The 26,176-nt window shown below is 37.3% G+C and overlaps 1 protein-coding gene across 14 annotated transcripts in view; it reads right to left on the bottom strand.

The window, feature by feature from the left end:
• The window catches only part of Rapgef6 (Rap guanine nucleotide exchange factor 6), a 449,393-nt gene that overhangs the window by 353,912 nt on the left and 69,305 nt on the right, over nt 1-26,176 (bottom strand). For all 14 annotated transcript variants that reach the window (XR_015630532.1, XR_015630530.1, XR_015630531.1 and 11 more), the window contains 5 exon segments: nt 15,740-15,871; nt 6,399-6,579; nt 4,381-4,517; nt 805-963; nt 80-232 (listed from right to left, as the gene is read on the bottom strand). Coding sequence is in view for 9 of the 14 variants with exons in the window: in XM_087571700.1 (XP_087427826.1) it covers nt 80-232; nt 805-963; nt 4,381-4,517; nt 6,399-6,579; nt 15,740-15,871 (762 nt within the window). In the remaining 5 variants the exon portion in view is untranslated.

Here is a 26,176-nt window from a genome sequence, read left to right as displayed (position 1 = left end):
GAAGTGGTCTAAAGCCTGTTTTTAAAGCAAAATGAAAGATCTGAATGAAGTTTCTAGAACAAGAAATAAAAACACCCACCTTGATCACGATGTGTCCTTTTCTAGTTCCACTCCGGTCTAGCTCACGGTGCTCATGTACCATGACGATTTCTCCCTCTTCCTCAACTTTATGGGTGTTTTTTTCAACATGATTTAAAATTCTCCAATAGTCCTGTTGGGCTATGCAGACAAACTGTCCGAGAACAACATGGGGACAGTTAATGAACCTATAGTACATAAACACATCACTACGCACCAAGGCTGAGCACTGTGGCAAGAAATCAAGTGGCATCAGTGCTTTCTCATTCAATTTGTTTAACCTCAAACAAAAATCAAGGTAAACAATTCACACGGAGAGACAAAGTGGAATCTTCTGCATTCTGCTCTAAAAGGAGAAGTGAACATCCACTTCTCTCAAACAGACACTATGCAAAGAAATCATGAAGCAGGAGTAAGCTAGAAACTAACAACTCACAAGTTCCCATTTCCTTCCTTTTCTGAAAACAGAAAGCGCCTGAACTGGATAACAAGAGTTTGAATGTTCAAACAAACCAACAGTTACTTGAAACATTCTCTTAAAAAGTTACACTTTGCTCAAGTCACAAAATTTGAGAGAGATATAAAATCTACTTTCTCTTGTCAACTTCAGGCTATCAAAAAATCCTAATTCTCAACTAACGCTGTTTTATTTTGAGCAAGAAAGAGAAAAGCAGGTCTGCCATTTCCAGTCTTAAAGGAGGAGGGAACAGAGCAGAGTAGCTTTACCTGACAATCATCGACTTTGGTTCTGACAACTCCACGCATGTGCTGCTTATCCAGAGTGGGCACGATTCCAAAACTATTTCCCATGAAGAGATTTTCAATTTTCCCATCTGGATGGCTAATTTCTACAGTGCCATTTAAAATGACATACCACGAGTCAAGCTACAGAGGAAAATAAAGGTATTAGAATCTTTTTTTAAAAAAGACAGTTATAAGTTAACTTTGACCAACAATTTAACAAAATATGTCAAATGCATCACTTAAAGGAGAAGAGAAGACCTAGCTCTATGTTCAGTAATTATTCAGCAACATCCTATGCCTTGTCTACACAGAACTACTGGTTTCTTTCACTTTCTTCTTTTAGTCACCAAAGGAAATTTTCTAATTGGCCAAATTCTCTGAGGCAAAATACTGTACTGTTTCAAAAACCACTTATTGTTTTAAAGAAAATTTATTTTGTGTGCATGAGTGTACACACACACATGCCCTAGGTCTCCAGATAAGGGCTTCATACTCCCTAAATCTGGACTTAGAGACAATTGTAAGGTGTCCCATATCTCCTTTAAGAAGACCCAGGGGTCTCAACTGCTAAGTCCTTTATTAGGAGCAGAAATTTGTAAAATCCAGACCCTGCCACTGAGCAGCACAGTGACTTTCACGAAGTTATATAATGTCTTCAGGCCTCAGTTTATTGCTAAATAGATGTTAAAAAAGAAAAAAGTAATATAGAACTCCTAAAGTAGATGGCCAATTTAATAAAGACCAAATGCTTACTTACAACAGTGCCCAACATAGAAATCATCCTAATGATAAATACTAGCAAAAGCCTGAATTTTAATGCAGTTAACAAATTATATATTTTATATATTTACATTATATTAGAAATTGGTGCTCATATTAAAAACAAATCATTTATGTAAAATCATTTAACATGAGGGAGATACATTTTTATTGTATTTATTTTTGGTGTATGTGTGCTGACACGTGTGTGTCACAATGTTCGTGTGAAGGTTAGAGGACAAAAAGTAGAAATTATTTCTCTCCTTCTACTCTATGGGTACCATGGATTGAAGAGAGGTCAGGCTTTGAGGCAAGTTCTTTTACTCACAGAACCATATTGCTGGCCTGGGAGATGACACGTATGCATGTACACATTTCTAATTTTAAAAGTGTATTTTAGTTTATGTGTATGAATGTTGGATCCCCTGAAACTGCCATCTATCTAGACTAAAGCTATATATTTTTTTTTCTTTTTTCTTTTTTTCGGAGCTGGGGACCGAACCCAGGGCCTTGTGCTTGCTAGGCAAGTGCTCTACCGCTGAGCTAAATCCCCAACCCCCTAAAGCTATATTTTTAAAAGTCTTCTGTGTATTAGTGAAAGAACATTTATTCTTTATAGTCATTCCTCTTCGTGAGCCTAAACTTTCAACATTTTCCATGCAATCTGAGTAGTAACTAGGGAACAAAAAGACTTTTTTAAAGTCCATTTCTTTGTTGCTGATTATAAGAACACAGTAGAATTTATAGATAGAATTTATAGATTATATAAACTACAGAGAATGGGGCTGTGTCTTTTCCCAACCACCAAATATATTCCTGTGTCTACAGAAATACATAGTACAAAGTTGATGGACAATACATATTTTGTTGTTGTGTCTTTTTTTTTTTTTTTTTTTTTGAGACAAGATCTCTATGTAGTCATGGGTGTCCTGGAACTTGCTAATGTGGACCAGGCTGGTCTCTAACACATGGAGATATATTTGCTTGCCTCCCTAGTACTGGAATTAAAGGTGTGCACCTTGCCCAACCAGACAATACATTTTTGCTAACAGAACTATAGAGACTTAGAGAACATAAAAACTTGTAAAGAAAAGCACATTAAAATCCTACTGTCTAAACAGCTTTTATATATTATTTTAAGTTGTTGAATATATTTAGAGTATTCTACTTGAGTATATGTGTTTGTATATATAGGTAGACAAGTGTGTGCATGTGGAGACCAGAGGTCAACCTCAGGTGCTATCCACCTTGGTTTATTTTCGCTTGTGTATGTGTAGGTGCAGGTACACATGTGTGCATATGTGAACGTACTCATTTGGAGGCTTGAGGACAACCTTGGCTGTCTTTCTGCAGACACCAACTACATAATTCTTTTAGAAAGGGTCTTGTTGACCAAGGGCTTGCCAAGCAGGCTGGACTGGTTGAACAATGAGCCCTAGGGACCTTTAGGTTTCCATCTACTCAGTGCTAGGTTTACAGATGGATGCCACGAATCTAGCTTTTGTTGAAGCTTCTGGGGACCAAAAGCGTGTCCTCACATTTGATGGCAAATACTTTACCAACTTAGCTATCTCTCCAGTCCCTAATCTTGTCATTAAAGATAAAAATATAAACTAATCTATCTCCTCAAACTTCCTGGGGATGTGTATATTATTTGTTAGATGTACAAAACATCCAAATAAAGCTGGAGGAGACATCTGCCCCTGGAAGAATTTCTAGCAATTGAAAAAGAATGTGAGCTTGTGGAGTACACAGCTCAGTGGGACATCACTTGTCCAGTATGTTGGGTTGGATTCCCCAGTAACACAAAGAATGACTAAGAATACTCTACTCTTTTATCCCACGCTTACCCATTATTTGGTTAGCCATTGCTTGTTTTTAAACTATAGTTTGGCATACTCAGTTTTTCCTATTACAAATATGTAGGGGCTGGGGATTTAGCTCAGTGGTAGAGCGCTTACCTAGGAAGCGCAAGGCCCTGGGTTCGGTCCCCAGCTCCGAAAAAAAGAACCAAAAAAACAAAACAAAACAAAAAAACCCAAATATGTAATGACCATCTTTTGACACAACTCTTGAGTTTATTCTGTTCTAAGGAGACACTAGTAAGTAGAACAGATTAGAGAGTGTGAATATAGAGAATTCTAAATGAATTTTGGAAATATTAAAAAATTGGTAATACACTTCTGAGCAATCTTACAGTCGTGTTTCCTAGTCACACTAAAGCAGTGGTTCCCAACTTGTGGGTTGTTACCCTTTTGAGAGGTTGCCCAAGACCACTGGAAAACACAAATATTTCCATTACAATTTGTACCAGTAGCAAAATTACAGTTATGAGTAGCAATGAGATAATTTTATGGTTGGGGGTCACTGTAACATGAGGAACTGTATGTATTAAAGGGTTGCAGCATTAGAAAGATTGAGAAACACCAAACTACAGCCTTGTCACATCCACTAGGAGGCAGGGATCAGCATCAATACCCTGGCCCTCCTCCTTTTAATTCACATTCAATGAACATGGGGACTAAGTTTTAAATATACACACCCACCCACAACAACAATCAAAAATTCTTTAGAGATTTATTAATTTTAGTTATTAAAAACGGTTGAATTATTGATTATCTACTCTGCATAAAGTCTACTGCTAGGAAAACGATTTAGATAGTAAAGCAATAACAACACAACTTGTCTCTTCAAAGATTAACTACCCCACTCAGGATTTACTCAAAAGAATTTAAACTCAAAAGCTTGAATTTATACAAGCTTAGAGAAGTTAATTTAACACTTAATTTGCTGACTTACCTCTTGCCCATCTTCAAGAATAACAGCCCCAGCCTGCTCTACTACTTCAAAAATCATGACAGAGCAGAGCTCTCTCCTTACAGACATGGTCATGTTCGCAAAGGCAGGTAGCTGGTGCATGAACTCAAGTAACTGCTCTATAAGAAAAAGACCAATGATGCTACTTTAACATACAGCACATTTTGTAATTCAACAGTCAACTTGTTAACTCAGGATCTGATACCCATGTCTGACCTCCACAGCACTGCACACACATGATGCACAGACATACATGCAGGCAAAATAGCTATCACATAAAAATAATTAAAAAAAACCCAGTTAATTTAGTAGGCTATATGTGTGCACACACACATTATAAACTGTATGCGTATTTACCCTCACATACCAACACAAGCATACTGAGAAACATCATTCAACCAGGAACCCACAAAGGTTCAGACAAAGCTGTAACATCTATTTGATGTGCTTAGTTCAAGATGTCACTTGCAGTGGTGCAATTTAGTAGTGCTGTACTTTGATTTGATAGATTTGCACAAACCCTTCTGTTTATTCCTTTTAGGCTAAAATTTTCTTTTTCATAATTCTACTGGTAATGTCAGTCAGTAAATTAAGGATAACTAACGTGATGTATAGCTCAAGATTTGTTAAACCAACTAATTAGTTAACTTCTTTTACCAAAAATTTATTATTTTTACTAAATGTTTATGGGTTTCTGAGGCTATTTTCTGACATCAAGAAATAAAGATAAAAATAACGGAAACATATGCACAAACATCCAAAATGAGATAAACAAGCTTCGATAGAACTGGCCACACAAAGAAGATAATACACTCATAGGTAACTGGAATTCATGAAAGGTAGAGTGTCTGTGTGGATGTTTACAGCACAAGTCTAAGCACAAGGTTATTTAACAATATTCTATCTTTATAATGGCAATGTTTAAATATATCATTGCTAATAAAAGTTATAATTTTCACTTAACATTGACTTCTAATATGAACAGCAATATGATAAAAAATTTAAGATAAAATCTTAAATAAACAACAGCAATATGTAACTGACACTAAGTAAACTTAGTTCCTTAACGATGCATCACCATCTTTAGATTCAACTTTTCATTTAAAAATATATTAACTGTAACAAATTGAGAAATATACAAAAAGCTTTATCTATAGTTTTAATGAGGGTAACATTAACGAGGGTGCACAAATGAGGGTACTTGAAATATATTTGAAATTGATTTAAAAATTATTTCATAGACTTGAGGTACTACTCTAGTGAGCTTTAAATGTCTTATGAACATGAAGATACAAATCAGTAAAATGAAACCAACATCTTTATTTTATAAACACTCACAGCAAGTCTCAAAATGGCTCTCAATGATCTGACATTTTGATACCAATGTCCAAGTATAGTCTTTCACAAACACACTCTCAAGTTTGCATGGTGTAATGGTTATGGCAGAAGAAATGATAGTCATAGAAGACATTGGGGGCATCTATCTACCTTACTCACTGTGAATTACTAGATCCACACTAGAGATCGCCTGCCATGTTGTTAAGGTAAAGAAGCAGGTACAAAGAAGACTCCATGACATAAAACTGAGGTCTGGGGCCAGAAGTCTCATGAATAGGCATCTTGGATCTAAGATTTTCACACACTCCAGCGAAGGCGCAAGTGACTGGAGTCTGTGTAAACCCTGACTAAGATTGTAAGCTAACATTATCTAGCTAAGTTGTTCCTGATTTCTTGACCAACAAAGACTATGAACTAATAAATGTATGTTGTTTTAAGAAGTTATGTTTTGGTACAATATGTTATGTGGCAACAGCTTATTTTGTACATAAGGGTAAAAATGTTTATGTGAACACAATTATTTCTTCTTTTCTCTTTCCCTTTTCCCCCCTCCCCCCCTTTTCCCTTTCCTTTCCTCTCTTCTCCTCCCCTCCTCTCCCCTTTCTTAAAAGACAGGATTTTCTGTGGAGCTCTGGTTGGCCTCAAATGTATTTATTTCTTACCAACATCATCATCAGTTTTGTCTGCAGGTTCCTTTTCAAGACATTCCCGGACAAGATCTCGACCCTGCAGTGGATCTGTTCGATCAATCTCTTCCTCCTCCTCTTCCTCTTCATCCTCAGAATCAACAGGTCCTTCAGGAAGACGGGTTAAATCTACATCTCCTACTTCACTCTCTGTAGCCTACAGAAAGAAGTTTCAACCACAAGTTTAGAAACTTATCAATGCTAGATATCATAGGAATTAGGATGTTTCAAAAACTACCATTCACAGAAGATGAAGATTTTTTTTCAAAAGTAAAAACTGATTAGAATATTTTTTAATAGTATGCTCCTGATGCATACTGTAAATGAAAAAGCATGAATATTAAAAGTTATAGAAAATGGTGATTTGAGCACTGGGATTCTATAATAAAAAATATCAGCAATCAAAAATGAGTAGTAGTGGAGATTATGACAGCTTCATTTGAGACGGTACATGTTTTCTGGCCCCTTTCATAGTTATTTATTCTCTTTTCCTGAGCCCAATGATTCAGAGAGGAGAAGGTGGAAGGAACTCAGGAGCCTGAGGATGGGGAAAAGTACTCTGAAATACTTAGTCTGTATATAGGATGTTGCACTCATGAACTCATAAGCAACTGTGGTTACCCATATAAGATCAAGGAAGTTAAAACATCCAACATAATGTGCATTGTTATTTAGAAAGTACTTTGAATAAAATTAAATCAGTATTAAAAAAAACTCATTCTAGAATAGAGTTACTCCCAAGGTCCCACTTGTAGCTGAGGATCTATAAGAAGTGGTGGAAAAGAGTCTTTTCTATGAGGGGTAGATGCTGGCAGGTTCCTTGTGCTGCAGCAGATAATTGCACAACCTTGTATATATGGGTAGCACTAAGTGGGCTCATTGGGACATTTATATATGTATGTGTGTGACCATCAATGAAAGTTTCAAAGAGTTAAAAATAGGAACAAAGCTAAAAATAAACTGGAAGAGCAGAGGAAGGGAAATGGAAAGGAGAACTTTTGAGTAAGAGAAGTAGAACCAAAAAGAGCAATGAAGCAACAGAAATACAGCATACTGGACACAGAATGCCAGCAACAGAATTTCAGAGAAGAATGGAGGGAAAACAGGCAAACCACAGTACACAGGATGACCTTGGAGACAGGCAGGAAAGAGAGCCCTATCTGCAACCCCCTCCCCCCCAATCAGAACTGCTTTTACTGTTTCTGTGGGCCAGCATATTAATCTTCTAGCCTTTGTTAATTTACATTAGGGCTCAGATAACAATTCAGTCTTGCTTTATGCACAATTTTATAGTGCCTTTGGATTCCTATTTGTTTTTAAGTAGTTAATAATCTAGATTGAATGTACAACTTGAGCTCCTAGTCTTAAAGACTAGAAAAGTGGCTTGTAACAGTCTGCTGCTATGGTCTGGACCATTATCTTCTCTTTTCCTTTATGAGACAAGGTTTCTCGTGGCCCAGATGGGCCTCGACTTCAGACCTGTAACCAAGATGCCCTTAAACTCCTGATCTACTTGCTGCCATTTAGGATTATAGGTATATGCTCTTGTACTGAGTTTATAAAGTGCTAAGCTCGAACCCAATAGCAAGCACTCTACTAACATATCTCCTCCATTTTCAACAGTGCTAGGCATCAAATACAGGGCCACCCAAGGCCCCTTTAGCCAAGGCATACCCCCAGATCCTAAAACTTTAAAAAAAAGATTTATTTATTTATGAATATGAATGCTCTGTCTTCATGCACACCTGAAGAGGGAACCATATACTATTACAAATGGCTGTAAGCTACCAGCAGGTGCTAGAAATTGAACTCAGGATTTCTGCAAGAGCAGCCAGTGCTCTTAACCACTGAGTCATCTCTCCAGCCCGTATTTTTATTATATGTGCATGAATGTTTTGGCTGCATGTATTGTAAGTGAACTTCATGTGTGTTTGGTGCCCAGAGAGGCCAGAAAAGGGAACCTAATTCCCTGGCACTGGGGTTATAGATGGTTGTGAACTGCTATATGGGAGCTAGGAACCAAAACCACAAGTGCTCTTACGTGGAGCCATCTCTCCAACACCCTAAAAATTCTTGATAGAAAGAAATCTTAACTTCAAGAAGATGGTATTGGAAGGTGGAGCCTTTGGGCAGCTAAAAACTCAGTTATTAGAATACTCATAATTGGGTAGTACCCTAATATAAGAGGCCAGAAGGGTTCATCAAACCCTTCTTCTGTATGAGGAAATAGCTGGATGGTGCCACCTACAGATCAGAAAGTCTTTTACAGGATGGCAAGTTTGCCATCACCTTAACTTGGAATATCCAGCCTCTAACCCACGAGCATGACTTTCTACTGTTTGTGAGCTATCCAGGGCACGGCTTTTGTTTTTTAAATAGAAGCTTGAATGGACTATGATAGTATCTCAGAGAAGGTATCCTATTTTGTAACCACCATGTACTTAGAAAGCAAAAATAAGGACTCTCATTAAGGTTTTCATAACTGTAAAATGAATAGATGAATAAATTTAACTGTGTGTTGTGGCTCATGTCTGCAATCCCAACACACGAAAGACTGAATCCCTGAGATCTAGACCAGCCCAGGGTAAGACTGGTGGATGGCATGGTGAAGAGCGTAAATAGAAGACTCAACAAGACATGGACAATGGTCGATTAAAAGAAACAGAATCGAGGGACTAGAATGACAATATTAAGAGATGGTAGGAGACTTATTTTTGTAGGATAGTTAGCAAACTGAACCAAGCACCCCCAGGCACAGATCATCAACAAGATGATGATAAATGGGTTAAGCACAGGAGTCTAGTAGGACAAGGATTAAACCTCTTTTGGTTTTCCTTTCCTGTCACATGTACTTTGTCTAATGTGGTGAGTACAAACTGACTCTGTGATGAGTTGGTCTTCACCAAATAAACCATCAGAGAACATCCTTTTCCTGTTTGCAGCTAAACATGAAACTACAGTAAAAGGTGCCACAGGTTATAAGCAACTTATAAAAACCACATTTTTAAACTGAGGTTTAAGTGTGAAGCCAGACCCTCATGTTTCCAATGCCTTTCCTTCCGGCACAATCGTGTCCAGGTTCCCTTCTCAGGGACCATTCAGTTTTTTTAAATTCATCTTTGTTTTCTCGATCAGACAAGAATTCTGTGCAATGCAGTCTTCCACATTTCTGCAGCCCGGGATGGCCCTGACTGTTTCTCTCCTCTGCCTTACAGTTACATTTTGATCAGCAGAGATAGTTCGCACAATTTTCTTCCACCAATACTGGTATTTACTTTCAAATATAATTCAACTTGAATTTTTTTCCAGATTACTTCTAAGTGCCCAAACAGTGCTTGACTCAGCAAAAGAAACAAGATTAGTAAAACAGAGTCCCACCTGCATACATTTCTTCTGATAATACAAAACACCACCCTTACAAGATACCATTAAACACAAAACACCAAAAAGACAGCTAAGGAAAAGCAAGCATGCTGAAGGACTAGCACGTGTTCTGCTCTGAAGCAGACTCTAGCATGCTGTAGAGAAAGAATGGAATACAGAACCAGATGGCAGATGGTAGTGGGAAGTGAAAGGCTTGGAATTTATAGTTTGATAAGAGTGAAGCACTGATATTTCATTAATAGAGTACTTTTTAAGCCTTCATATTCTTGCAATTTGTTTTAAGTAGGAGTTTAAATTAAATGGCATTGTATGTGGGTAGTTGACAAGGACATAAGATGGTGTTTTTTTACATTTGTATTTTTCTTAGGATTAACACCAAAGATCAAGCCCCAGGCCCTTGTACACACTAGGCAAGCGCTCTACTGCTAGATCACAAATTCTCTGGCTGCCTTTCTCTTCCAGAAATGAAGTCAAAGCTCAGGGCAGCTCAGTCCTGATCAGACCTGGTAAGACAGCATGCTGAGCAGCTCCTCTACATCTTCCAGCACGAGCCAAGCTTGTGTCCTAGCTAGTGCCTGCCCTTAAGCTTCAATGCGAAGCTTGTCTACCCTGTTGAAAGAACCAGCCTCCCCCAAGCTCCCCTGCCCCACTGTTCTCTCTGGATTTGAAGTGAAGGTTCCCTCACATCCCTCCTCACTTTCCGGAACCCAGTCATGCTATAGAGCAGGGTAGTTATAACTCCAATTACAGCTTTTCTCAGAATCTGAAGAAAAGTCCTCTACTTCCCTGTAGGCTCTACCATGCTTCCTATGGCCTGATGTTTTTTGTTTAAATGTTCTCTTACTTTAAGGCTTGATAATGCCTCCTCTACAGCTCACGGTCACGGGGGTGGGAATCCTTCTCTCCTGATAAAGCCCCTTCCTGAAGGAAAATTTTGTGCCAGCTCCTTTCTGCAAATGTATATTTTTAAGTAACAACTACCACTGAGTGACACTCCTATTGAACAGATGATATTCTTAACAGAAAATTTAAAGACAGGTGGCTAAAGAACATTTAGCAGAACAAAGCTAATTGGGAAAGAAAAAAAAAGCAGCTCTAATGGAGATATGGTACAAAGTCTGGTAACATGGACACTGGGGTTGAAAGTTAAGGCATTTTTTGAAGTCTGTTTCTTTCCCACACAGATGGGGGAATGAATGGCTCGTGCCTTGGATTACGTACGAGTGAGTTAAGACAAATGCCTAGAGACTGCACTGTAGTTAAGAGCACATATTGCTCTTCTAGAGGGCATGAATTTGGTTCCCAGCACCTAAATTGCTTGGAGCAACCAGTAAGGCAAGATCAAGAGGATCTAATGCCCATTTCTGGCTTCCAGGAACACTACACTCAAGTGTACAACCATACACAAGGACACATTTTGTTTTTTAAACAAAATCAAAAAATTTTAAAAGGACAAATGGTTTTGTTCAAGAGCTTTTCCTTTCAATTGTCCAGCTGTTAGATAAGACTAAAGTTAATAGAAAGAAGGATCTAGAAAAAGAAGCACTTCATATTCTCTTGAACATTCTTGGAAGATAGGTAGAAACTCTAAGAATATTCTGCCATCTTAATGCATACTTAGAGCTAAAATTTAAGATAATCTGATAAAGACATTTACATTGGAACCTTACTTGTAATCTTCTTTTTTTTTTGGTTCTTTTTTTCGGAGCTGGGGACTGAACCCAGGGCCTTGCGCTTCCTAGGCAAGCGCTTGTAATCTTCTTTTTAAATAGTGGTAAATTTCTGGTTTACCACAAAGGCTTTTATTTTTAAACCAAAATAAAAAAAATTCAAAAGGCGGTAGTGCCTAAGAATATAGCCTCATACCTGGCTACATGGTGCTTCTAGCATAGTACTAAACCCAGCTCCCCAAAGTGAAATATTTGCATCATTTCACAAGACTTTGCTTTATAGTTAAATGCCAAGTCTTCACACTTAAAATATGTCAAAAGCTGGAATACTTACAACCATACAATTTTACAGCTGTTGGTTCAGTTATCAGCAATATTCATGTCTGACAAAAAAGTATATTCATAGCTTTAACAAGTATTCCTCTGAAGGTAGCCCTGGGTCCAGTACTAATGCTTAACCTTTCTTCTGTTTTATTCCATAAGTTCTTTCACACACACACACACACACACACACACACACACACACACACACACACACACACACCATTTTTAAACTTGTTTTTAACTTCTGGTTAAAATCTTACAATTTTTTGAGGTCTACTTTATTATTCTGTTCTAGTTTATCTTTTAGTAGATATTCCTTTAAGTGTTCCCTACACATTTTAAAATTATCATTTAAGTTTATTCCATTTAAGGCATAAAATATAAGAATCCCTTTCTATTTTATCTTTGCTGGCATGTTTTTCTTTGTCTTATGGGACGTCATGTGCATAAATCATCAACTTTTAAAATGTATTCTTTCTTTTAAAAAAAGATTTATTCATTTATTATATATAAGTACACTGTAGCTGTCTTCAGACGCACCAGAAGAGGGCATCAGATCCCATTACTGATGGTTGGGAGCCACCATGTGGTTGCTGGGAATTGAACTCAGGACCTCTGGGAGAGCAGTCGGGTGCTCTTAACTGCTGAGCCATCTCTCCAGCCCTAATCATCAACTTTACATAATCTAGAATCATACAGGAAGAGTTTCGATGAGGGACTATCTGTATCAATTTGATAATCTAGAATCATACGGGAAGAGTTTCGATGAGGGACTATCAGTATCAATTTGATAATCTAGAATCATATGGGAAGAGTTTCGATGAGGGACTATCTGTATCAATTTGACCTGTGAGAATGTCTACAGAGACCATCTTGATTCTGCTGAGGAGAAGCAGAGAACTCTAGACTGTGTAAGGGTAGAGAAAGGAAGCCGAGCACACGCGTGCACCTGCTACCTCACTGCTCTTTGCTCTTGACTGTAGATGAAATCTGACTAGCCGTTTCAAGTTCCTGCCGCACTGACTTTCCCACAGTGAGCTGCGAAACTGGAACTGTGAGCAAATATATCCTTCCCCCCAAGTTGCTTTTGTCACAATAAAATGTTTATTTTTAGGCAATTGCCTTACAAGTTAGCTGCAACTAAGGGTCTGACAATTTCTACCTTAATTGGCCTCTCCTAAGAGACCCGTACCTCACACGTCTACATTTGGGTTTACTATTACCACAATTTTCTTTAGCTTTAGCTGTTGTTGCTAGAATTTAAATGTTTATATCTTTTTTTACTTGTTTACTCTGTAAATTCACTAAAACTTACCACGGTCTTACTGGGTAATTAATAAATTTCAATACATACTTCCTTCTAGTTGTAGAGATTCTATTTAACACAACATTTTGGAGATGTAAAACAGTAAAAGTAGAACAGAGATTGGTTTTTGTAAGGACAGGGATCAGGAGAGGAAATGACTACAAACAAGCCTAAAATGCTTTTAGACTCACTTCTCATATTAAAAAGGGTAAATTGTGCTATATGTGAACAAATTCACTAATGACCATGAAACAAATGCACACGATTAGTGATATAGGAAGCTGAACTGATGGCATGGAACTGAATTATGTTTTCTTCAATATTCTGTAGCATGCAGGTTAACCAGCAAGATGTCTATCTATATTTTGATGAATTATAAAGAAAACAGTTAAAAGGTAACACAAACTGCAGATTGCATGGAAGTCTGCAAACAGGGTAGTCACATAGAGGGACATTACCTTGCAATACAAGACTTCTACCTAACACTAAGTAGGCAAGCGACCTGAAGAAGCTACAATCAGTGCGGGATCCCAGACACTCTTCCAGCATCTTTGACGAGATACCAGTTTTACACAGCCTATCCTTGAGTACACAGCCAAGCGCTGACTTGAATGAATAAATAAAGATATGTTCACTACCCCTGCATTCTTTCTGTTACAACTATTGGGGCTTTGCTTCTTGCCTAAAAAAGCCAACCATATCTATCTTAGAAAGAGACTATCCCAGTGAAATTAGGTGCCAACGGAGTGTCAGTACCACATTGTTGCTTACTGTCTTCTCTTAACAAGGCATACATTCCCAATGATTCTGAGAGAATGTACAGCTACAACACTCCATTTGACTGTTTTAGAATCAGTCTTTCTCAGTATTCCTTTGTGAAACAACACAGAAGCAGAGAAACCACCGCTCCAACTGAGTTTTAGATGCAACAACACCCATGGTTCTTCTACAATGTACTTCTGTTTGAGAGGCAAAATATACTAATTAACCCCACCAATTACTAAAGAAATGGAGTAAGTAACTAAGAGTTACTGTATTAGTTTGACTTTCTTTGTTAAATTCCTTAGAGTATTTCTACAGAAGAGAAGAGAAAGGATCAGTTCTTTGGATATAAATATTGTAGAAGAGACAAACAGGAAGTCAGAGATGGTCACTGCATCTTTTTGTTAAGAAAGCTGTACAGAGACTTAACACTGCAAGCTTTTTTTTAGATTTTGTATCTGCCTACAAATTCTCCAATCACAGTTTCTTAAAATACTTGAATCTGGGAAGCAACTCAGTAAAAACTCAATGTAAATATTTCCTTCTGAAAAATGACTATAATTTTGCTTTTTACTACATTGTATCACACACACACACACAGAGTAAAGTATGAGATGGGCTGTAAATCTAAACTAAGTATGAAAAAAGTATGCAACAAAACTCAGTACAACATTAAAACATTACTTAAATGTCAAAATAATATTTAAATATACTATATTAAATAAAATATATCACCAAAGTTGAATTTATGTTTCCTTGTAGATGACTACTGAAAAACTTAAAATTAGATATGCAGCTCACATGAAAGGTCTACTAGTCAGTCCCAAAACACAAAACGTATCTGAATTCGTAAGTAAACCAACCATTGATATTGCATCTCTAGTTATCTACCACTCCTGGGCTTCAGGTCAGGAGGCTTTACATCTAGAAAACTACCCTAGACATCCTACACTAGGACGTTATCATACGCTACCATAAGGATCTAACAAATTAGCACTGGCTGAAGCCAAATTTGAATTCAATCTAGTAGGATGTGCAAAGATCCTCTCAGTCTATTATGATTCCCAGAACCCTCTTTTTATTATAAGAATTGCTGAGGGAAGAAAGAAAAAAAAAAAACCTTACTTAGCTTGGAATTTTCTGTTCGGCTTTAAAGATAGAGTAGTCTGTAAGTACACTCCCTATTTAACTTTCTATTTCACTAAAGTTACATGGGAGAAAACTTGCAAAGTTTAGCAATGCAAAAGCAATCCTACTTTTCTTCATTAATTTTACTTATAGACAACTTCTATAATTAAAAAAATGAAAAAGCAGTCTTTTCACAAGTATAAGCCATTGTTTCAGAAACCTGCTTTAAACCCAGGCATGAGTTCTCAGAAGGCTGAGGTAAGGAGACTGAAAATTTCAAGTTAGCCTACGTTACAGGGCAACATTCTGTTTCACAAAAACAAAACTCTACAAACCTTTCCCTTAACTAAGGCAAGCATTCTATATCATATGGATTCAACTGGATAAAAGAAATAATCAGGCTGACGAATGAGATAACATATTAAGCATACTTTGCTAAAAATCTTATACTTGAGTTTCAGTTAAATTAAAAGATACATGATCTTCTAGAGCAGTGGTTCTCAACCTTCCTAATGCTGCGACCCTTTACTACAGTTCCTCATGTTGTGTTGAACCCCAACCATAAAATTCCCATTGCTACTTCATAACTGTACCCTTGCTACTGTTATGAATCTTACTGTAACTATCTGTTTTCTGAGGGTCATAGGAGACTCCTGTGAAAGGTTGTTTGATGTAGAGGATAAGCAGAGGGTATTTTGCAGACTCAAAAAGTCCATATGCACAGTACCCAGCCTAATGATTACCTGATAGATATCGGATAAACTGCTGCTCCCAGAGTCACTGGCAATGCTACAGCCAGACTGACTAGAAGTCACATGAGTGACCTGTGGATGAGGGTTGTCCGTGAGGTGCATCTTGGTAAGATCTGCTGGAAGCTGAAGGAGAAAAGAACTGGAGTTATTCTGAATCCCAAACTTTGCTTATTACAGAGTTCTTGACATAATATAATTTTAAAAACAAAAAATAGCTTTACATGTCAAGAATAGTAAATACACAAATACATACACACTGGTAGTGTGTCTAAGTAAAATTAACAGTAATGTTTCCGATGACAGGTGAGCACCTGTGGGCAGTAAGACAAGGTTAACGAAATGACTATACAAGATTTTAAAATGTTACAACCGTTGTTCTTTTTTTTTTTTTTTTTGGTTCTTTTTTTCGGAGCTGGGGACCGAACCCAGGGCCTTGCGCTTCCTAGGTAAGCGCTCTACCATTGAGCTAAATCCCCAGCCCCACAACCGTTGTTCTTAATGTTGCACTATGTAGTTAGTTGCTGGATTAATGATCACAATTATACAATGAATGCCTCTGGTAAGTGCAGAGTTACAAGAAGAATAGAAAAGACAAGGCAAAATGGCTCAGTGGGTAAAGGTGATTGTCTACAAGCATGATAAACCAAAATGGCTTCAGGACCCAAGGAATAGAGAGAACCAATTCCTACAAGTTATCCTTCATCTTCACATGCTCATCATAGCATGTCCAAGTGCACACGCAAATAAATAGGATGCAATTAAAAATAAAAAGCAAATGGCTCTACCACTTTATCTCTAATATATGACTAGTCTTATCAAGGATGCAGACTATATGATGTATCTCATACTGTGAAATAAAACAGGTATCTCATAAGCAATATTATGGAAGTTAAGACAAGAAATAATTCGATATGCTACAAAGCAGTTAATGTTCTAAGGAAGAGATAAGATCATTCAATATCACTCCATATAATTTCTCTTTAATTTGCGATTCAGGACCATTAAGTAAACCTAAAATTTGAAATAAGTTTCTGAGTTGCATACACGCAATGTATTCTATATTTATTTTAAAGAGAAAATGATCAAGTTTAAGTTCCACTATCTTACGAATTCAGACTACAGAAATTACAGACTAATTATACCATGAACTTCTGCTGATGGGTTAAGTAATTCAGACAAACATTGCTGAAAGAAAACAACACACAATACAGCATCAAAATGTGCAAGGAAAAATGAACCAGAAATAGAAGGACTAATGTATGATCTAACTTCTATGGGAACCAAAATGTTAAAATTCACAGAAGCAAAGAATAAAATGGTGGGTACTAGAGGTTGGGAGCTGGGAGACTGTAGAAAGTTTCAGTTATAAGAAATGAATGAATTTTAGTCACAAATTACACAGCACAAGTAACAATCATTGTAAAAAATGTATTATAGAGTTCCAAAAACTAAGACTAGATTTTAAATGTTCTAGCCGTGAAGAAATATTTTATATGAAATATAAATATTAAATATTTTATAACTAGCCCTGGTCATTTCACAGTATGGGTATGTATCAAAACCTCATCACAAACATAATTATTTTTCAATAAAAGAAAGTTAAAAGTGAAAATAACAATGGGAGATGAAGCCACACTCATGTTGTGAAATGTCAGTGCAAATCTCTCACTAACAAAAACATAAAGATGTGAACATAGTTAAAAAATGTCACCTACAGTGTGCACACAGAGAGCATAATCCAAAAATTATAGAACATGCATTCTTTAAGATAGACATCAAATATTTGTAAGAATCATACAAGGCTAAAAAAAAACAATTAAAATTATACAGAGAACATTCAGTAATGTGCAAAGGCAGAAATACGTAACAAAAATATAAATGATCACGTATTGGGGAACTATAAAATAAAGTCTCTACAACCCATAAATCAATACTATCACATTCGAAACAAGACCAAATAAATGCTACATATTAGGAAGGGATGGGGATTAAAGTCATCATTTAGATGGGTGTGGTGGCACACACCTGTCATCCTAGTACACAGGAGGTGGAGACAGAAAGATCAAGAGAGGCAGAGATAGGCAGTCCTTAGAGCTAACTGGCTAGTCAGCTAGCCTATCCAAAACAGCCAGGTAGGGTTCAGTAAGAGACCCTATTTCAACAGAGTAAGGCAGAAAAAAGGAATATATTGGATATTTGGCTCTGGCCTCCATGTTCTCGAATGGTACCCTCCTGTACCCGCTAAACATCCACTACATAACACACCCACACCTGATTCCCACACAAAGGAAGACAGATCAAGGAGGTGTCACCTATGACAGTTATGTAACCAATCAAAGTCAAAGAGCTGCAGACTAAGCCTGGTAATACAGTGTACTGAGAAATCTTTAAGCTCTACCAACCCCTGAAAAGCAGTGATTTTCACTCTTCTTACTCTACTAATGAGGGACTGAGGCAGCACAACTGAGCAGTGTGCGTAGTTTCATATTCAAATAAGCAGTGGAACATGGCTTCGGGTGACTTGATGTTAGCATCCCAAGATGCTGTATTTTATGCTAGGAAAACACGTGATGACACAAAAATGAAGACACAGGGAGGATGTGAAGACTATATATAAAAATTTCCTGAACCTCTTCTTTAAGAGACTAGATGTGAAGATACAGCGACTGCAGTTAACACTCGCATGCTCCTTAGGAAGTTCATTTGTGAACCATAGCAAATACATTCATATGCCTTTACATAGATTTTCTGAACCGAGAATGAGACCAAATGAAGTAGCTGTTTCATGACATTAAGCTGAAGTTTCTGTTTACTTTGTAAGAATCAAAACAGAAAATTTTTATTCCTTTTCTTCATGACCATCTAATCCAGTAAGCTCTGCAGAATGTCTTGTCTGTCAGACTCTGTCAAGTATATTCTACATCTGGACTTACCTGGTCTGCTGAAGATCATGTGCTTATAAAGACTATTGCCAAAGTTACATTCAGGAAGCAAGATGTCTTGAATACAAACATTACAGAAGCATAAAGGCTGTTGCTGACTGAATAAACTTAAGGTCTCACAGGTACAGACAACCTTTTGAGGGAAACTGCCTAAAGGCTCAGATATCTGGACTCCTTTGTTGTTTGGCTTTACCATTTATCTAATCATGGAGTCATTAGGTTAAGATAGAAGATACAGCTAGAACTGACTATTAAATCCTGCCTGAGGCCAGAAAAACACTTATTTTCCTCCAGGAAAAAAAAAAGGCTAAGAAGCAAGTATTTATATGATAGCCTATGAAATACTCATTTTGGCTTTTACCCGTGTTTCTTGGTTTATAGTTCCCTCCCAGAGGCAGGCCATAGAAACCAGGATTTTCCCTTCCACAAGGCAGGTTACAAAATTAATCTTCCCTTATCTTTTTACCTTGAAGCTGGCTATAAATTCTCTGATACCCTGTCTGATACTAGATAGTAAGACTCCCACAAGGAATTCTGCTCCCTATTCTTGAGGACAGAATACTTAAAAATCTTGAAAGACCTTCGCTAGGTCTCCCTTTCCAGTCTTTGAGAAGTAAATCTGACTTTTTCTGCACAATTTTATTTTTATGTAGTAGTCCCAACTTTAATCAGGCCCATGAAATCCTGTCTCTATAAAAACCCAAGCAGTGTCAGCTGCAGTGGCCCATTCACGCCTTTAATCCCAGCACTCAGGAGGCAGAGGCAGGTGGATCTCTGAGTCTGAGGCCAGCCTGGTTACAAAGTGAGTTCCAGAACAACTCACAGCTAGGCAGAGAACTAGCTAGTAAAAAACCAAGCCAAACCCCAAAAATCATGTGATTTTAAAAAGTTTCTATAGAACTGATCACAGTGAAGACCCAGGAGGCTGTCAGGGGAAGTCAGAGAAGTTCCAGGTTCCTTGGCCTAGGCATCTCTCAAGCTGTGGCCTTTGTAATATCCTTAACTAAAAAAGAAACTATGTCTTTGAGTTCTGTGAGCTACTGAGGCAAAGCAAGTAAACTCTAACAGTGGGATCTGAGAACCCTGATTTATAGTTGATTGGGCAGAGAAAAGGGTAAAATAATCTGGGGCTTACAAGGCATGACACAGTCCTGGGACCTCAAACTTCAGCCTGCAATCTGTGCTATCTGCAGGTGGATAGTGTCAGTTAGGAGACGCCCAAAGGATCCACAGTATGGAGTGATTTCTTGCTTGGTGTATGGAAGAAACCCCAATGTTGTGGCTACCTGATCCCACTGTGAACCCCGAAATTATGCTATTTACTGAAAATACCTGTTTCTAGTTGTGGTGTGACTTGGCACTTGGCATACACCTATATTAATTCCTCTGGCTAGACTACGGACATGCCCTTAGTACACATATTTAATCCAAAAAATAAAAGTAAAGTTAGTTTGTAGAAGGAAGTTTAAAATTGAGGTCTAATTGAGTGGCAGACAGAGTGACAAATCAGAGAAAGATCTGACAGATAAGCTATGCCCAATTCTCAAGAGGACAGGAAAAAGAGTCTACTTGAGAGCATCACAGAAAAGAAAGAGGGGGAAGGAATAGGCAGTTTTGCTGGGACAGCTATAGACAGGTTGCAGAGAGAGAACAAGCTAGACACAGGTAAAGACAGAACAAGCTAGAGCATGAGGAGGAGGAGATTAACAGCCAGAATGAGAGTAATCATTATCTGCCTATTTTGGAATGGACTTGCTTCTCAGTACCCATGGTAGACTGATTCCTGGACCAACCCTGCAAATACTAGAATTGACAACTGCTCTAGTCTCCTCCAAAATGGGGGAAATGGTTGAGTCTGCATATAACCCATTCACATTTCCTATGTATTTTTAAACATTTCACATGCGTGTCTGTTTTGCCTGCATTCATGTTATGTGTACTATATGTAACAGAACAGAGTCTCGGGTCCTCTGGAATTAGAGCTATGAATGTTATGTGAGACACAATGTGGGTGCTGGGAACCGACTTGCATCCTCTGCAAGAGTGTAAGTGCACTTGATCATTAAGCTATCCTTCTAACCTCTTTTACAAGACCTAACACAACATAATGCTGTTAATGGCATGCAAAGTTGTTTAGAAATGAAAGCTAGGGGGAAAACAAATTCAGTGCCATTTGTTTAATGTATTTTTGCTCCATGGTTGGTTGAATACATGTGGACAGTGCTCATAGATGCTAAGGTCCAACTGTATTATTCAGAATTTAAAGGTCTGAGGTAGATTTGTACATTTAAACCTCAATGTATCTCTCAAATTTTTTTTTTCTCTTTTCTTTTTTTCAGAGCTGGGGACCGAACCCAGGGCCTTAGCAAGCGCTCTACCACTGAGCTAAATCCCCAACCCCATCTCTCAAATTTTTTAACTAAAAAGCAAGCTTCAGGATGAATATAAAAGGTGCCGCAAATGTTTAAAATATAAGAATTACGTGTGTGTGTGTGTGTGTGTGTGTGTGTGTGTGTGTGTGTGTGTGTCCGCGCGCGCGCGCCCCCTGGGATATAAACATCTTGGTTTATAGGGAAAGATTTAGAAGTAGAAAAGCAATATTGTTGTTTTCTAAAAAAAGAAAGTCTAGGACTGGTGACTCAAAATGAATTTTAGCTAATTTGAAATATATAGATGAACTTATTCCTTATGGAGAAAATATTTGTTTCATAAAAGCAGAATCTTTGTATGCTGCACAAGCTGGCATCCAAATTCTGTTTGAGTCTCTTGAGTGTCAGTATTACAAGATCCGCCATACTTGATTCTTTATTTCTTCTGTAAATAATTTGAAAACCTTTTATGCTAAAACTGAATGTGTAACATATGTAAACATATTTTGTACACATATACATGCAATGTGGGACATATTCTTTAACCTGTCACCTTTAGTAAGGATTGCTAACATAAGGATACACATTCTAGAGTTTTGATTTCTATGTGGGTCCTTAGGATTGAACTTGTGACGAAGCTCTCAGCCTGCCCCAGGGTGTGCCTGCCTGCTGCTATGCTCCCTGTCGTGATGATCGTGGACCAAACTTCTGACAAGGCCTCAATTAAATGATTACTTGTACAATAGTTACCTTAGTCACGATGTCTCTTCACAGCAATAGACCAGTGACTAAGACACTGACTGAGGAGTGATCTAATCCTAAGTCCTCCACATTCTGCTTTTTTACAATGATAACAAGATTAGCAGATTTCAAAATGGGTTTTTATTATAATGTCTTATGGGAATAACTAATTCACACAATATTTATAGTAGTGTTGCAAATAAATGTTAACATACAAGCCATAAATAAATGTTAACATACAAGTCAAAAAAAAAAAAGAGTTGAAAGTGCTACAAGATAATACAGCATCAAAATAATTAAAGCTTATGTAAGAAGCTTACAGGGAATAGAGTATTTCTGTATTTTTACTATATTCATTTAGAATTTTTTTTTTCATGTAGAATTTCTGGTTCTTGGCATTTTACAATATTTCCTCTTTACCCATCAAACAAAAGCCTGGTGTAGTGATGTCTGCCCTGCACAGTCTGTTCATTAAATATCTGTAGAATAAATGAATGACTGCCACCAGCGCCTTAACACTGCTGCTCAGTATTTTGTGATTACTGAAAAAATGAAACTCTAAAGTTCAGTTTTATCTAGTCTCACCCAACTCCCTTCCACATGCGGTTTTCAATTTTAGTAGTGCCACCACTGCTATCAGCAGTGCTGAGGCCCCACGGGATAGCTCAAGTCTGTGTTCCACATAGCATCAACTCTCCAAAGCTCTATACTATTTTAGGAAACACAATTCATGAATACTGAAAATTAAATAAAATGGTTCATTCTATGGTTGAACAAACTGGAAAATGGTGATATTCTTTATGTCCTTTAACTCTTGATAGCACAAGAAGTTCCTCAATACAGAAATCTATTTTTACATACGGTTCTGCAAATTTATTTTCCCAAATACGATATTGACATCTTACCAGTGTAAGAAATTTATGTTTGCTTTGGAATAATCTGATATAGTCAACAATTCCATGTTTGAAATACTTTCATAGGGCAACTAGTGTTAGTCAAAGACATAACCGTGAAGAATACCTGCAGCTTAGCAGATGGGGAGGGATATCAATCTGAATCAGCACAAACATAGGTAACACAGCCAGAGTAATATTACAGGGTAGTTCTATGCCCTACTTCAAGAGTGACCGGCCAGTAGGGATTTCTACTGTATACCCAATGCTAGGCATGACCAAATTCAAGTCTTGGGGTACAGGAGATTAAGAAATTATTAAATCTCAAGATGTAATTTTGAGAGTGATGTTTGAGGTACATCATTAGGATAATCAATATTTTTGATAAGCATATCAGATAACGATAACAAAGACCTAGAAATGTAATACACAAAATAGTGAATCTAGTTACATATGTGCTTAGGCCTGCCATGATATACTCTAATGGTAAAATGATATTGATGATATTAAATTTCTAACATTTAGCACAAAAGGTAAAATACTTCACTACTAATTATTATTACACAGTGAAATGATATTTTGGATAGACTCTCATTTAATAATGATTAAGATTAATTTAACCTAGTTTTCACACTATATTTCTGTTAAGTGGCATTGATCCCAGAGACTTATGATGCATTCAGAAACCATAGAAGACCAGCACAGCCCAGGCAAGGGTACAGAGAAGAACAGTAGGATCCTTTTCTTTCTGCAGTGCTGGAGATAGGACCCAAGGCGTTGTGCATACCAGTACAGCCCTTTCTCCCACGAATCATAGCCCAAACCTCAGATAGGACATTCCTTAGTGTTTACAACTCCTGTCTTAAAAGTGAACCTCTGAAAATTTTTAAGTGGGAAAGTGATAGAGATTTTGGGTTTTTAAAATTACTCTAGAAACATTTAAGATGAAAATAAAGTCAAAGAGATGAGCCCAACTTGGGGTTTAAGATGGTGGAGGCATTCTCCAAGCCACCAAAATTACAAGGGCCCTTTAGTACAGAGTAGTCGCATAACCAACAGCTGACAGTGAGAGAGAGAGAGAGAGAGAGGGGGGGGGGGGAGGGAGAGAGACAGAGAGAGACAGAGAGAGAGACAGAGATGGAGAGATTGATTCTAAGATCTCAAGAGCAGTCCCCAGACACAAACCTGACCCTAAGGAATATGTGTTCTAAGTATCTCAGTGGCCTCAATTTCTACTCATTTTCTAAAAAGTAAAATTTAGAGACGTGAAGTAAGGTAAAGGCCAGGTATGACTGGTCAGATATGACAAAGCTTTATTAATTGTTTTCATTGGCTCATGGCTGTGAACTGCACAAAGAAGAATAAAGAAGCCAAAGCCCAATGGCTTCTTCAACACAGTGAGATGACACCTCAATCAAACTGTCTTGTCCAACAGTGAAAGGAGCACCCAGCTAACAGTCTCTTGTGTGAAGCTCCCTGGAAACCAACGATCCGAATACAGGGAGAAGAATAATCACGACTATAAAATAAAAACCATTACTAAAACAAATAACTGTGAGCTTCACTTATGAGGTTTAAGAAACATGTAACACAAATGGGTACATTTAAAAATTTAAAACATGGGCTGGAGAGATGGCTCCGCGGTTAAGAGCACTGACCCATTTTCCAGAGGTCCTGAGTTCAATTCCCAGCAACCACATGGTGCTCACAACCGTCTGCAATGGGATCTGTTTGTGTCTGAAGACAACTACAGTGTACTCATATTACATAAAATAAATAATTAATGAATTAAAAATTTTAAAACATGTCTAGCATTGGTTACAAAGAAACAATAAATTAGTGAGTTAGAAACATCAAACTGAATGAATGTTTAAGGACATAACAGGTGGACAAAAGTGAGAGGAGCTGCAATTTTGTCAAAAACAATCTCTACTAGCAGTACACACCTTGAATCCCAATTCTTGGGAGGCAGAGACAGGCAGATCTCTACAAAGCTAGTTCAAGACTTGGCAGGGTTTTGTAGTAAGAGCCTATGCCAAAAATGTAACACCCTCCCCCCTTCTTCTTACAAATAAAGACAAACAAGGCTCTGTGGCTTGAAAGAGTCCTCAAGAGTACTAAGAAAGGAAAACAAAACATTTTGATGCTTGGCGAATTTTCATGGATATATAAACTAACTAAACATACAACTAAGTGAAAACATGACCCTCAGTGCAAACTTCTCGTATGGACAGAAGATCGTGTATTAAACTTCAAGGGCCATAGAGAAAGGACTGGGAGCTTATTTTATATACAACTAAATAATAAAAAGAATCATTAGGGGTTGGGGATTTAGCTCAGTGGTAGAGCGCTTGCCTAGAAAGCGCAAGGCCCTGGGTTCGATCCCCAGCTCCGGAAAAAAAAAAAAAAGAAAAAAAAAAAGAAAAAAAAAGAATCATTAAATGAAAGTTAAAAGAGTAAAACAAACTTGAAAATCCAATATAGCAAGTATTAAAATTAGTATCTAGTATAATGGATTTAAAAAAAGAGTTAAATCTTAATAATAATGTAAAAGATGAGGGAGACAGGAGGGAGACATGTATACTTATAAATAATTTACACAGGAAAGCACTCATCACAGAATTCTCATATTTTTCTGTTACTTTGTGTGTGTCTTTTCTTTAAAAACAACTCCTACACCCCATTCTTAGTTTTGTTCAGTTTTATCTGGTCTTATCCAATTCCCTTCCACATGCAGTTTTCAATTCTAGTAGTGTGACTATTACTGTCAGCAGTGCTGGGAGCCCACAGGTGGCGTCTGCACTGAAGCAGCCACATTCTTTGTATGTGAAGATAAAAACACAAATTGCATAGCTAGGCTCCTTTCCACCTCTTTATGTCACAGCCACTGTTGCCAAATGATTTACATATCCCTCCTACAAGAGCACTCAGGGAAGATGCGATGAGCTAGGCTGAATAAACAGTACAACACAGTGCTATCAACTACTTTCTCCTTAGTCACCATCAACAGCGAACCTCTGAAACAAAGACCTTCCTGTGAAGTCTCCAGTGTGCCTAAGTATCACAAAGAAATCTTGAAATATTTAAAATCGACCATCTAAGCATTTTCTAAAACAGAAAAGATAGCTTCAAACATTGTAAAAAGCTATTATCAACAATAAAACTACATTGCTATAGACTATTTTCAACCACTCAAGATTTTGTCAGTGTTTGCTTTAAAATGACAAGTGGTTTTTTTTTTTTTGTTTTTTTTTTAACCAATTACTATTTTACAAATACTTTGGAACACTGAATATGTTTACATAATTAATTCACATTCACTTTTTTTTTTGCCTTATTCTTTAGGAATAAGCACTCAATTTTACGAAATAGAACAATTCATTTCTAAGTTATCAGTTATTACCACATTAGCAAGATACGTTATATAAGCTCATGATTAGAACACTATGTCTAAACATACTAGTTCTTTAAGGTGAGAAACAG

This window comes from Rattus norvegicus, chromosome 10 (assembly GCF_021556685.1).
Source record: "Rattus norvegicus strain SHRSP/BbbUtx chromosome 10, alternate assembly SHRSP_T2T, whole genome shotgun sequence".
Taxonomy (NCBI): Eukaryota; Metazoa; Chordata; class Mammalia; order Rodentia; family Muridae; genus Rattus; species Rattus norvegicus.
The sequence above is the reverse complement of the archived record's forward strand: the minus strand, read 5'-3'. Positions and strand labels throughout refer to the sequence as shown.